Source organism: Papio anubis, chromosome 7 (assembly GCF_008728515.1).
Source record: "Papio anubis isolate 15944 chromosome 7, Panubis1.0, whole genome shotgun sequence".
NCBI lineage: Eukaryota > Metazoa > Chordata > Mammalia > Primates > Cercopithecidae > Papio > Papio anubis.
This window is the reverse complement of record NC_044982.1, coordinates 37858209-37870746: the sequence shown is the minus strand read 5'-3', so window position 1 is coordinate 37870746 and position 12538 is coordinate 37858209. Positions and strand designations below refer to the sequence as shown.

The 12538-nt window shown below is 51.4% G+C and overlaps 1 protein-coding gene and 1 pseudogene across 2 annotated transcripts; both read right to left on the bottom strand.

Moving 5' to 3' along the window:
• Nucleotides 1-1567: 1567 nt before the first annotated feature.
• On the bottom strand, nt 1568-8621 carry ZFP36L1 (ZFP36 ring finger protein like 1). The gene is made up of 2 exons (XM_009211808.4): nt 6768-8621; nt 1568-4396 (listed from the first exon to the last, which is right to left on the bottom strand). Exons 1-2 carry the CDS (start codon nt 6822-6824, stop codon nt 3437-3439), a joined length of 1017 nt encoding a protein of 338 aa, XP_009210072.1. The 5' UTR covers nt 6825-8621; the 3' UTR covers nt 1568-3436.
• LOC101002479 lies at nt 8468-12250 on the bottom strand (annotated as a pseudogene). The gene has a single exon (XR_001904875.3). The product of XR_001904875.3 is annotated as an uncharacterized LOC101002479 (transcript).
• Between the last annotated feature and the right edge of the window lie 288 nt (nt 12251-12538).

The following is a 12538-nucleotide window of genomic DNA, read 5'->3' as shown; positions in this document are numbered from 1 at the left end:
GCCAACCCCCACCCTCCAGGGCCTCCAGTAGTCAATGTCTCTGTCTTGGTTAGACAAAGTCAAAGGACTGACTAAGTCAAAGGACTGACTCCCATAGAGGAAATTCAGGGCTGGCCAGGAGGTATGCCTGGGCCTCTAGGAACCTAACCAGTGTCACATGAGAGGGGAAGTTAGAAAGGTGTCTGCCACATGCTCAGGTATGCCTGCAGGGAATGAGCTCAAGGTGAATGATTAAATGTATTTTTTGTTTTTACTCCGAAAAGATCACATGCCACCACCACCAACCACCACCACCACCTCCACATACACACAAAGCCATTTCCTCCTTAAGGAACAAGAGGCCTAGGTTTACTCCAGTCCCAAGAAGGGCTGCTTTTCCCCTTCCTAAACCACCAGCCCCTGCCCTGGAACAGGTAATAGTCCCTGTTTTTCTGCCTCACCCCCCTGATCCCCAGTAGATACCTGATGACCAGGAAAATGAGTTGAGAGTAGAGGTAGGTCTTCGAGTCTCAGGGACATCCCTGGCCTGCCCAATGTCTGCTGCAGACCTTTGGAAGAGGACTGGTGGAATCATGGTGACTCAGCTGAACCCCCAAAACTTACTCAGTGTAAGGAACCAAAGGCAAGTGAGCTTCAAATAGCAATCTCTGCCTGTCCCCAAATAAATCCTCCCAAGGCTCACACTCAAGATTTTGAGAAAGTTCCAACTCCTCCAGCAGGTGAAATGCCACCTGTAAGTGGTCATCCAGCCTTGGTGGAGGTGCTTCTAGCCAAGGAGACCCCACCTTTCCCAAGATGACAACACACCTAATTTTGCATAGCATCTGAGATTGTAACTAAGGTGGTGGGAACCCTTGGTTACTTGCTGTGTTGTGTTGGCCAGTGTTAACACTCACTTCCCCTTAACAGCCCTCCAAACCCAAAAGGGTATGTCAAATCCAGTCCCAGTCCCCAGTTCCTTGTGACTGAGCCCCTCACCCCGCTGGATGTTCCTCTCCAAGCAGGCAGTGCTTCCTTACACCCACCCCACGCGGGTAGGTGTTGAAAGGCTAGGACTGAGGTAAATTTCCTGTGGGCAAAATGAGCCCAAGGCACCCCAATAAAAGAACTCACTCAAATCCAAGCCTGCAACTGCCATGTGCTAGGTCCTCCTTTATCATTTTGACACCCCAAACACTATCCAAAGGAATGAAGACAACAGGCTGGGCAGGGCAGACTAGAAGGCCCTGAGCCTTGGCTCCCCAGAAGAACTGCTGAGGCTACACAGGTGTCGGCAAGGCTGGGCCCGTTGCTATTCAGCCAACAACTAACACACTGCAGTCTTTTCAGAAGTAATACAGCAGGAAGTTCAGGCTCCTTTGCAGAAAACCTCCACCCCGTCCCCTCTAAACTCAGCAAACTGCCAGCATCAAGGAAGGGAGCTATAGGCTTAGCTATAGGGATGAGATGTGGCCAACCACAGCCACAGCCCTCTCTCCCCTCCTCCCCAGGACCTGCACGGTATACAAGGGGAGAACCTTACTGGCAAAGTCAAACCAAAACCAAGTAAAACCAGCTCCACCATCAATGTTTCTTGAAAAAACGGGGTTTATTGATTTTTAAACTGCAAATAGTCGTTACAAAAAGTTTTTTTTTCTTTTAAATAAATTCACACAAAGAAAGAGAAATAGAAAGCAACGGTAGTGACCAGCAAGAGGAATAATAATTACATTCATCTTAATGTGTGTGTGCCAGTTCTGTTTACATTAACATTGGAAAACTCCAGACCTGGAATCCAGAACCTCAAATCTGTGAGTGGAATGTCTTGAGATGGGCACGTGGAAGTCAAAGGGTTTCTCTCTTTTTTTTTTTTTTCCCTTTTAGAAGCTATACATAAAAAGTTGTTTTCCTTCTGTACTGTCACAGAACTTTTACATACATTCTCAGTCCTAGTTGTGAAAGGCCTAAAGAGAAAGAAACTCAATTTGCAGTCCGACACAAAGGGGGGAATTTCTAAAATAAATAATCCAACAGTTTTTTGCATTTTTTTAAATTAATTTTTCATTTTTTTAAAATAAAATAACCAAAAAAGTGTAAAGTTACAAAAAAATGTCGTTGAAGAATAATATATTAAAACTGTGGAAAAAAAGGAAAAAGACACGTCACAAAATTTTAAGATTAATATGAAGATCATAATTTAACATAAAAGAATATATTCTATGGATTTGTCATCCCGATAAATATGAACAAAATTAACAAAAAAAGCATAGTTTGGCAATAAATACGTTTTGATAAGTTAAATAAGCTTTTTTATATTGATGTGCAGTGACAAGCAAAATTTTTGCTCTCCAATTTCTGAAAGTTATATGAAGTTTAAAACCCAGGGAAGAAAGCATGGCGTGAGTGCTCTAAGGATAGACCTACGGTATTCTAGAGCAAAAACCATTAAAGCTACTTCTACAGGAAATCGTTTTACACAGATATTGTATGTGGAATGAATACCATTAACTGCTCACCCCTTACTTTTTTTTTTTTTTTTTTTAGCTTTTCTCTCATTTTTTTTTTTTGTTGTTATTTTTTTTAAAAAGATGTCACATATGAACTGGGGAACTTTAGCACCAAAATCAAGTCTCTCCTAGTCCATCTAGCTTCCCCTTCCTCCCCACTTAAAAAAAAAGAAAAAATTAAATCACAAAGTCCCACTTAAGTCAAAATCTTCATCCGCTTTTTCAGCCTTCCTTCCTGCAGACCTACACAAACCCAGGCAAGATTAGTCAACAGGGATTCAGATCGGGAAGAAAAAGGTTTTGAATGTCAAGACAGATTTCCCCCAAAACCCTAGTCTGGCAACAACTCTTCCAAGGGGCCGGGGAGAGGGGACAGGTGGAGAGGTGCCGCCGGGAAAAGGGGAGGAATAAGTGTGCGGGAGACTGAAATGAGGGAAGGTGCAGTTGTGTCGCCAGTGGAGGGGGCTGCTGGTTCCGGGTCTCCACCCCCCCATGGGCAGAGGCTCCGGGAGGCCCACGGGTGCCCTCTGGCGCTGAAGAGGTAATGTAGTCACAGTGACAAAGTTAGATTACAAGGCACTAAGTTGCTTCTGTAAACTGTTACTGCTTTTCTCTTGTGATTTGGCACTTAAGGCTTAAGCCGGGGGGGGGGAAAAAAAGGCATCTACTGACAAAATATGGGACTTGTCTGTTATGCATGGTAAGTGGGCTAAAATCCAGGGAGGGGGTTTCAAGCCAGAAGAAGCTACTGACAAATTGACTTGTCCTTATGTTAGGTGGGGTTATGAGGGGGAGAGGGAGGGGGCATTCTGAGGTGCTGGGGGAAGGGGTTGAGCTTAACCTTGTGAATGTAGGGCCTGTGGGGAATTGGATGGGTAGGGAGAAGAGGGTATGGGATGTGGGTGCAGGGAAGGGGCTGGAGTAGGCAGGAGGTCCCTCCCTACCCTGGCTTAGTCATCTGAGATGGAAAGTCTGCTGAAGATGGGCAGGCGTCTTGAGTTGTCCAAGGTTGGGGAGTCTGAGCCACTGTGGCTGCTGCTGGAGCTGCTCAGGTAGCCCTCCTGGTCCGAGAGAGAATCCTGAGGGCTGGGGGGAGAGTCAAACATGTGAGGGGACTCGGACATGGGCCGGAAGAGGAAGGTGGTTGGGGAGCCACCCCCGGGCAGCCCCATGCTAGGGGCAAAGAGGCTTGCCAGCTCCTGGCTGGAGAAGGCAAAAGGGTTATTGGTGCCATCGGGCAGGGTAGGTGAGCCCAGGAGGTCATCGGCGCTCAGAATAGGGGGTGGGGTGATGGACGTGGGGCTGTCCAGCAGCCCGGTGGCAGCGGCGGTGGCAGCGGCACTGGGAAACCCAGCAAAGCTAAAGCTATGCTGGAGGCGGGGACGGTCAGCGGAGAGGTCCCGGGCCCCGGCCAGGGCACGGCGCTCCTCGGCGTTGTGGATGAAGTGACAGCGGGGCCCATAGGGGCAAAAGCCGATGGTGTGGAAGGTGCGGCACAGCTCCGTCTTGTACTTGGGGTGGCGGGTCAGGCTGCGGAGCTCGTGGATGCCGTGTGCGAACTGGCACTTGTCCCCGTACTTACAGGCACCGTTTTCCTCAAAGGGGCGGCACAGCTCCGTCTTGTAGCGGCTGGAGTTGACCTGGCCGCTCCCGGGCTGCTTCTGGGTGGGCAGAAGCCGCTCGCCCCCTTCCGAGAAGGAGCGGTCTCGGAAGCGGCTGTCTCGCGAGCTCAGAGCGGGGGCTGGCTCACCCTTGAGGCTGCTGAGGAGCTGGTTCTGGTGGAACTTGGAGCTGGGCAGGGTGACTGAGTGCCTCCGAGGGAAGCCCCCACCAGCAGGGGTGCCCACTGCCTTTCTGTCCAGCAGGCAACCCCCTGCACTGGGAGCACTGTAGTTGAGCATCTTGTTACCCTGGAAAGAGAAGAGAGGATGGTAAGGACGGAGGAAATCCCACCAGGATGTCCACTATGGGCAGCCCCCTACACAATCACAAACGCCCGCTCCTTCTCAAGAACTCATCTCTACCTCTGCTCTAGCAAGCTCCCTTCGCTCTCTCCCTCCCATAGGCCATTCACCACAAGATCCAGACTGTGTGACAAGCACACTGCTCCACGCTGACTCCTGAAATGCAACCCCCATATCCTCTGTCCCCAAAGCTACCACTTTAATCTGTAAAGTTCAACTTCTTTACTGGTCAAACAGATTCTTCAACTCAAAATATCTCACACAACCCGGACCTATCTAGATTGCCCCCCTGCTCCCCCCCCCCCGCCCCCCGCCGCAACAAAAACAGGTAAACCTCAGAAAGGAGTCTATTATAGGCTAGTTTAGGTCCCCTTCTAATCAGTCTCTGCTTAATTGATACCCCCTCCCTCAAGACCTGGCCTAAGACTCTCAAATTTCTCCTTCAGAAGTGTTCCCTTCCTTTGGCAACAGGTTTTCAGACTGCCTTTGCTTTTTCTTGTGGGGAGGAGATTGGGGGCCTGGTCTGAGGTTGAGGGAGACAGGGATGTGATTCCTGAAAATAAAACTCTTTGCCCTAAGTTCCCAGAAAAGATATTTTCTACAATAATCTCTCACCATTTCCACTCACCCCCAGCCCACCCCGCCCCCTTCACTGAGAAGATGCCTTTGCAATTAGTCTTCTGGCTGCAATAGCAGGCTTGGATAAGAGCTCCAGTGTTTAATCTTTAACGCAAAGCTGCAGATGGAAAGGAAAAGGAAAGCACCAACCCCCCTACCCACCTCCTTGTCAATAGCAGATTGGGGGTGGTGGGGATGGGGGCAGAGCCACCAATGGCAAGTTTCTGTTCCAATAGGACCCTGGTCACCTGCCCAAATATACCCAAGATTTGGAAAGGGTGCAGGTCAGGGACCTAGGAGTTAGTTCCCAGCCCATGTGGGTGTCATTGTGCAAATTCTAATGTTGGTCCCTTAGGATCAGCAGGGGGGGACCGGGAATCTGTAACTGCAACCACCCCACCGAGAGGATTACAGGAACCCAGTGGAGAGCTGGTTCCCAACAATGGGGTTCATTTAAAAAGTCCTGAGGGGGGAGGGGGCCAAAGAAAGAAATAGATCAAAGAGCCGGGAGAGTCGAGAAAAGAAGGAAGAAGTGTTGGGGAGCTCTGGCAGCCGGGCCGGCAAGTGGAGTTTGGGAATGTGCAGGGAGGGAAGGAAGCTGAAAAATTCAAACTTTTTTAAAGTTACTCTTCAGCTCCTCGGCGTCCCTGCACCCCAACCCTGAAGCCCTGGGGCGTTGGCAGCTGCACCAACAGGAGCAGCAAGCTGGGAAAACAGAGCAACATGACCCGACGTGTTAAGAGAAGGCAGAACACTTCAGCAATTAAAAAGTAGCCCAGCAGCTTCACCCTTTCAAATTGGGAGGGGGAGGTTGGAAAGAAATTTAACAACATCCGTAGGCTTTTGCTATGTATATTTAAACCGCAGTCCTGGAACATTCCGAGCTTAAAACTTGCTTTTTCAACACTGGCTGACAAGCAACATGTTTTAAGGAGGCCCCCATTAAATCCTTACTCGCGGGACTCTTGAGTTCAAGCCAGCATTTCGTCGCCACCCGCCCCCCCATCCTCCCCATCCTCCCCCCACCCCCCGCCGCAATCGACGAACCGCAATGCCTCTGCAACACAGGTAAGCGGGTCAACCTGAATGCCTCTTTCACCCCAAAGTTTGCTGCACGATCGGCTATCGCGGGAAGAAGCCCAACGGAGCTAGGGCGGACTCAAGCCCCACTGCAAACTTGTTCTGCAACATCTTTTTGAATCACAACTTGGCCTTTCTTCCTCGCATAGCCCCAGCACCCCGCAAAGAGTGGAGGAAAACAACGTCCCGAGACTCACTTCCCCGAGGGATCTCCCACTCCCAACCCCACGGGTGGGTAATGCTGCTGGACAGACCTAGGACGCACACTGGGAACCCGATCAGACCAGCGAACCTGGGATCCAGCAGCACGTTACGTAAAAAAGAATCGCCCAAAACTTGTCCCAATCTCAGCCCTCCCCCCGAGGCCCCCGGGCTGCCCTGCCAGGCAAACTTCGCCCCTCAAAACCCTGGCCTCCAGATTCACATGTAATCCCCGCCAGGAACTGTTGAAACTCAAAGGGTGGGAAGGACGAGGCCAAATTCCTTCAAACTTGGGAGAAAAGAATCAGCTCGCTGCACCACCTACCCCACTGCCTTCCAAGACCCAAACTTTTGGGGATTATTTTTTAAGGCAAAAGAAAAAGACTTTTTGAAAAGCAAATGCTCCGCCCCCCTTTACCTTGCATAAAACTTCGCTCAAGTCGAAGATGGTGGCAGACACGAGGGTGGTGGTCATTCTGTGCGCTCGCGCGGGCCAGGGGCGAGGATCTGGTGTGTCGCGAAGGTCCCGATGCGGGGAAGGCGCAGCCTCTCCTGTCTGGAGTCCCACACGCCAGTTCCCGGCGCCCCTCGCCTTTCTGACTCCGGGGCTGGGGCGCGCAAAGCCCAATTTATAAAGTTTCAGATTTGGTGGGCCGGGGGGAGGAGGAGCTTTAAACTTATTTAAATGAGGAAGAGGAGGAAAAAGAAGTTGATTGACACTGGAGTTGAATCAGCCATGCGGTCAGGCGGGGGGGGGGACAGGGGGAGGAGAAGAAACTTTCAAAAGGAAGAAGGGGGAGGGGAGACGAGAAAAGAAGGCGGAAAAAAAAAAAAAACCCACTCCGAGCCGCGCACAACTTTTTTTTTTTTCTTAAAGAGGAAAAGTTTCGAGTCGGCTGACTTCCCTACCCCGCGCTTCAGGCGCCCCTCTCCGGGGCTGCGCGGGCGCAGAGCGGGAGGGGCGCGCCCCCTCCTTTGTCAGCCTCAGAGCGCGGCTGTGACGTCACTCATTCCACTCCCTCCGGGGTTCTTGTTGTCGTGTTGTTGTTTTTTGTTGGGCAGGAAGGCGGGCTCGACTTTCTCTTTTTGCCAGCGGGAGCTGAAGCCCGTCCTTAGCGCCCGGTCCGCGGTTTCCATCTTGAGCTGGTGATCCCTTTGAAACTTCCCCAAGTGTCTGCACAACTTACCTTTTCCCGACTTCTCTTCTACACTCGCCTCCCCTCCGCAAACCCGGCAGGCCGAGGACATTAGAAATTTGGGACGCACAGAACGTTCAAGTCTAGGATTTTATGTTGCTGTTTTTTTTTTCCAGCGGGGCGTAGGGTGGGGCGCGGTGCGGGGGGGACTAGGGAAACTTTTTCCCCCAGGAGGACACGGCCTGGCGGGGGCGAGCGCGGCACAGTTTAGCGCGCCGCACGCGTCGATAGTGGCGCTCGCTTTGCAGCCGGCGCTCTCCGGGTGTGGGCGGGTGGGGGGCGTCGCAAAAAAAGACCACAACCAGGGCCGATTGTTTTACCAGGCCTAGGCGTGGCGTTTCTTTTCACGCATCCAATCTTTAAACTTTAGTCAAGAAAACCCTAATCCTTCCTGAATGCCCCTTCCTCCCAGAAAAAGCCCACCGAGCAACTAACTCACTACTTTCCACGCGCGCTCTGAATTCTAGGCGGCGCCACAACCCTCCCTCCTCCTCCATCCTCCCCCCACACACCTCAAGACTCTAGAACAATGAAAAAAGGTACTTTGGTAAGAATTAAGGTAAAGAGGTGGACGGAGGCGGCACTTTAAACTTGTTACTTCTCTCTCGCCCCCACGGGAGTGGAACGTATGCCTTGTCACGCTGCGCCGTTTTGGCGGGAGGTGGAGTGGGGGGCATGGGAGCCACGAAACCGAAGGGCCCGCAATGGAGCATGACTCCCTTGAAAATGATAAAATATATACTGTTAGGTTTGGATGCCACCCACCCAAATAAAAAGTTATCGTGTCCCCCACCCGCCCCTTGCGCCTTGGCCCGAGTGCTGGTGTGATGACCCGGGCGGAAGTCGCAGGGCTGCGCTTTTTTCCGATTTCCACGCGGGCCCCGCCGCCCCCTCGGCCCTCGCACGTTTCTTCCCAGCACTCGAGGCCGCCTAGTCTGTTATGAAACCCGGTGCTGGTGTGGCTAAGATTGAGTTCCATTGCGATGTAATTAGGTCACCCCATCATGAGCACGTTTCTTTGGAAAGGACGGGGCGGGCAGAAGAGAGCGCTCGAGTCACACTCTCACCACCCCCAACACACACTTTTTTTTTTTTTTTTAATGCATTTCTTATTTATTCATCAACATCTGGGCAAACCCATCGAAACCTTCCAAATCACAACTGTTTGAGAAACCGGTTGTTTTTCAACTTTGCGAAACACAACGTTTGCTGCAGCCACGAACCTACGTGATCCCAGCGGCGTCGGCTTTCGTTCGTCTCCTCTGCCTGAAATGGATGGCCCCCACTGTAACCCGGCTGCTGCCCTGCAGCCGCCTGTTGCTTCCCTCCCCCTGCTCCCATTTTTCAGCTTTTCTTGAAATCTGGCAAGCGCCAGAAAGGGAAATAACTTCCATCCACCTTAATTTAAATCATTCAAGTGTAGGTTTCTTTCTTACAGGGATGTTTGCTCGTTCTTTTCCCAGCCCAAGTGGGTGTTGGGGCGGGGGGGAAGATTTCGTGCAGTTTCTTGGTGATGAGGTAATGAGTTCCAGATTTCAGGACAGAGCAGGGTGCGCGTTGAAACCACAAGGTTAGTCTGAGTTCTGATGTGAAGCTATTTCGGTTTTTTATTCCCCCGGCCTCCACCCATTCCCGCTCCCCCACCCCCCAAAAAGAAAAGGCCGGCGGGTCTTTAACTCCCGACGGTTCGCGAAGCTCAGCTTGGGGGACCGGAGGAGGGGCTGGAAAAAAGCAAAGGGGAAGGAGACTGGGAGCGGGCGGGGACCCTTCCCGGCCCAGGGCCTGTCCCCGCGGGGCACCGGCTGTGCCCCTGCATCGGGCGGCGCCGCTTTCGCTCCAAGGCTGCGGGACCGGCCAGGAGCACCATCAGGCGCCCCAGAATGGCTACAAAGTGGGTTTTTCCAAAGAAAGCTGATTCCTCGAATTTCCTCGGCTTTTCCAACTCCCGGCGGCCCTCCCCTCCCCCTCTCCCCAGGGGCGCGGGCTCCGCAAGGCTGCGGCTGGCCTAGCCCGCTCGCTCCCGAGTTGTTTACCGGCCCCGCCGACCGAGAGTTTGTTCCAGCTCCCAGAGCCTGTCTCTATAATTAAACTCTTTTTTAAATTGTCGGGTTGAAACGTCATTTCGGGGACTTTCCAAGGGTGAGGGAGCCGAGAGGAGGGAGCAAGTCCCTTAACCCTTCGCTGACCCGACGTCCCCGCCGCGGCTGGCCGGGGTGGGGTGAGGGCCCGAGGGCGGGAGCCGACCCGCCCCCGCCCAGACGTGGTCGGCAGGTGCCCTGGGGTGGCGGGAGGGCGGCCAGCCTCTACGGGGCAGGAAGTCCGAGACGAGGCGTGCACGGCCGTCCCCCGCCAACTTCGCGGTGCAGTCTGCCCTCCCGTTCCTTACCCGCGCAGTCCCGAGGCTGGCCGCGGCCTCACCTGCACTGCCGCTTCCGACCGGGAGGCGGTGGGCCGGCTCCTCCGTCCCGGGCCCGACTTCCGGGCCCTCCCCATTCGCCTGGAGCGCGTCCCTTTGTGGGGAGGGGTGGCCCAGGTATTTTAGCTTGGAGGTGGGGGTGGGGTGGGATGTTCGGTTTTGTGCAAGGGGGAAAGTGAAAGTCTTCGGAGTGAAGGAGGCGCTGCGGATATACATATTCATCAGCCAATCTGGACCCCAAGCGCACCTCCGGGCAGGTGAGAGTCTAGAGCACTGGGCCGCAGAACCCAGACGGTTAGGCCTAGTCACAGGGGTCAGCAGGGTACCCGCTCCTGAGAGCCCTGCAGTGTTGCACTTCCTCTCAGGCTTCAGGTCATTCGCAAAATCCCCTAAATTCTTCAGGTGGAGAGAGACAGACCCCTGGAGTCCCCTAATTTAAAGTTTGGAATGCTGATTTCCCGGCCCAGATGGGAGCGAGAATCTGCATTTTTGGTAAATTTCCATCTCACGACCCAAATACTAATGTTTGAGAATCAGTGAGCCAGAACATTGAAGTTAGGCAGTCCTGGATCCAAATCTTGGCCATTTTCTAGCTATGTGACTTTTCAAGTCACTGACCAAGGCCTCAGTTTCTTCATCTCTGAAATAGGAATCATGATAACTGCCTAAATTTGGCCCATAAAGTGCCTAGAGTCATGCCTCACTGAATATATGCCAGGCTGTTGTATGTAAACTAAGGCATTTGGCAACCCTTATTACACCACAAAACAAATTCCGGGGCTATTCACTTGGCAAAGGATTATTCGGTGTAGACTTCCATTAAATGGCCAACTGACAACTTATAAGTTGATCTGTGTCACTCTCTAGCCTCCATCCCCAGCCCTGGATAAGGCAGGCCCTGAGGCCTGGAAATGGGGAGAGGGCCCTGGGCTTGGAGCCTGGGGGACAGTAAAGTGGTTCAGGGTAGGGTGATGGGGATTTGTTGCCCACATCTGAAAAATACCTGATTATTGACACAAGTATTTCTGTAAACAACTACATCACTGGGGCCTTGTGGTAGTCTATAAAAGCCAGACTGTCTTATCTCTCAAAGTCCTTAAGCCCCTCAGAAAGCTTAGTGTATATTACTGAGCTGTCAATATTCTCCTGAACAAGACAGGGGCCTCAGGAGAGGGCACTTTAGGGTCTATCGTAAATGTGGCCCTGCAGGGTGTCTGGAATCTTTGGGTTTGGGAGCAGACCGCCTCCTGCAAGGACTACTGAGAATCCAGTCCCAGGTCCAGCATTGCCCTGGGGGGTCTAATTGCCCAGGTCTCTGCAAGATGTTCCAACTGTCAGTGAAGTTATAAGGCCAGCCCACAGCTATACCTCTCCACTCGCCCTAACCTAGGCCCCACCTAGAGCAGTCAGGCATACTGACTCTTACTACAGGTTAGATTTTTTTCACTCCCCATCACCACTTCTCCCACCCTCCAGAGAACTCCCTGTGCTCTAGTCCTTTTTAGATGAAAATGAGCCATCTTCCTCCTACTCTGGGGCCTTTGCACATGCAAATCCTTCTGTGAGAATCAACCTTCCTTTAGCCCAAGTAAATTCTAAATCATTCTTTAGAACCCAACTCAAGCCTCACTTCCTCAGGGAAAACATTCCTGATGCTTTCCTTCATCACATAACAGTGTCCCTCCTCTCTCCTAGGCTCTCATGGAATGTTCATTTCCTTCAAAGTAGTTATTTCAGTTTGTGAGTATACATTCATTCCTGTAACTTTTTTTTTACTTTTCAATTTAACATACAGTAAAATTGATCTTTATTTGGCATACAGTTCTATGAATTTTAACTTATGAATTGATTCATGTAACAACCACCACCACAATCAGGAAACACAACAGTTCCATCACCCCTCAAAAACTCCCTCATACTATCCCTTTGCGTTCAAACTTTCTCCATCTCTAATCCCTGGCAACCCCACTGATCTGTTCTCTGTCATCGCAGTTTTGTCTTCCCAGAATGTCATACAAATGGAATCATATTGTATGTTTGGTTTCATGCAGCATATGCCTTTGATATTTAACCATGTTGTTGCATGTATCAATAGATCATTCCTTTTTATTGATAAACAGTACTTCACTGTGCGCTTATACAATAGTTTATCCATTTTCCTGTTGGACATTGGATTATTTCCAGCTTTGGGCCACTATGAATAAAGTTTCAATAAACTCTCATATACAAGTTTTTGTGTGAACACAAGTTCTTATTTCTTTTCTTTTTTTTTTTTTTTTTGAATCTCACTCTGTCACCCAGGCTGGAGTGCAGTGGCGCAATCTTGGCTCACTGCAAGCTCTGCCTCCTGGGTTCACACCATTCTCCTGCCTCACCCTCCCGAGTATCTTGGACTACAGGTGCCCGTCACCACGCCCAGCTAATTTTGTTTTTGTATTTTTAGTAGACATGGGGTTTCACCGTGTTAGCCAGGATGGTCTCAATCTCCTGACCTCAGGATCTGCCAACCTTGGGCTCCACCTGCCTCGGCCTCCCAAAGTGCTGGGATTACAGGCGTGAGCCACCGCACCTGGCCAA

Coding starts and splice junctions, on each gene's coding strand:
- ZFP36L1 (XM_009211808.4), bottom strand. CDS start 6,824: ATGACCACCACCCTCGTGTCTGCCACCATCTTCGACTTGAGCGAAGTT. Junction 4,397..6,767: donor TGAGCGAAGTTTTATGCAAG/GTAAAGGGGGGC, acceptor TTCTCTTTCCAG/GGTAACAAGATGCTCAACTA.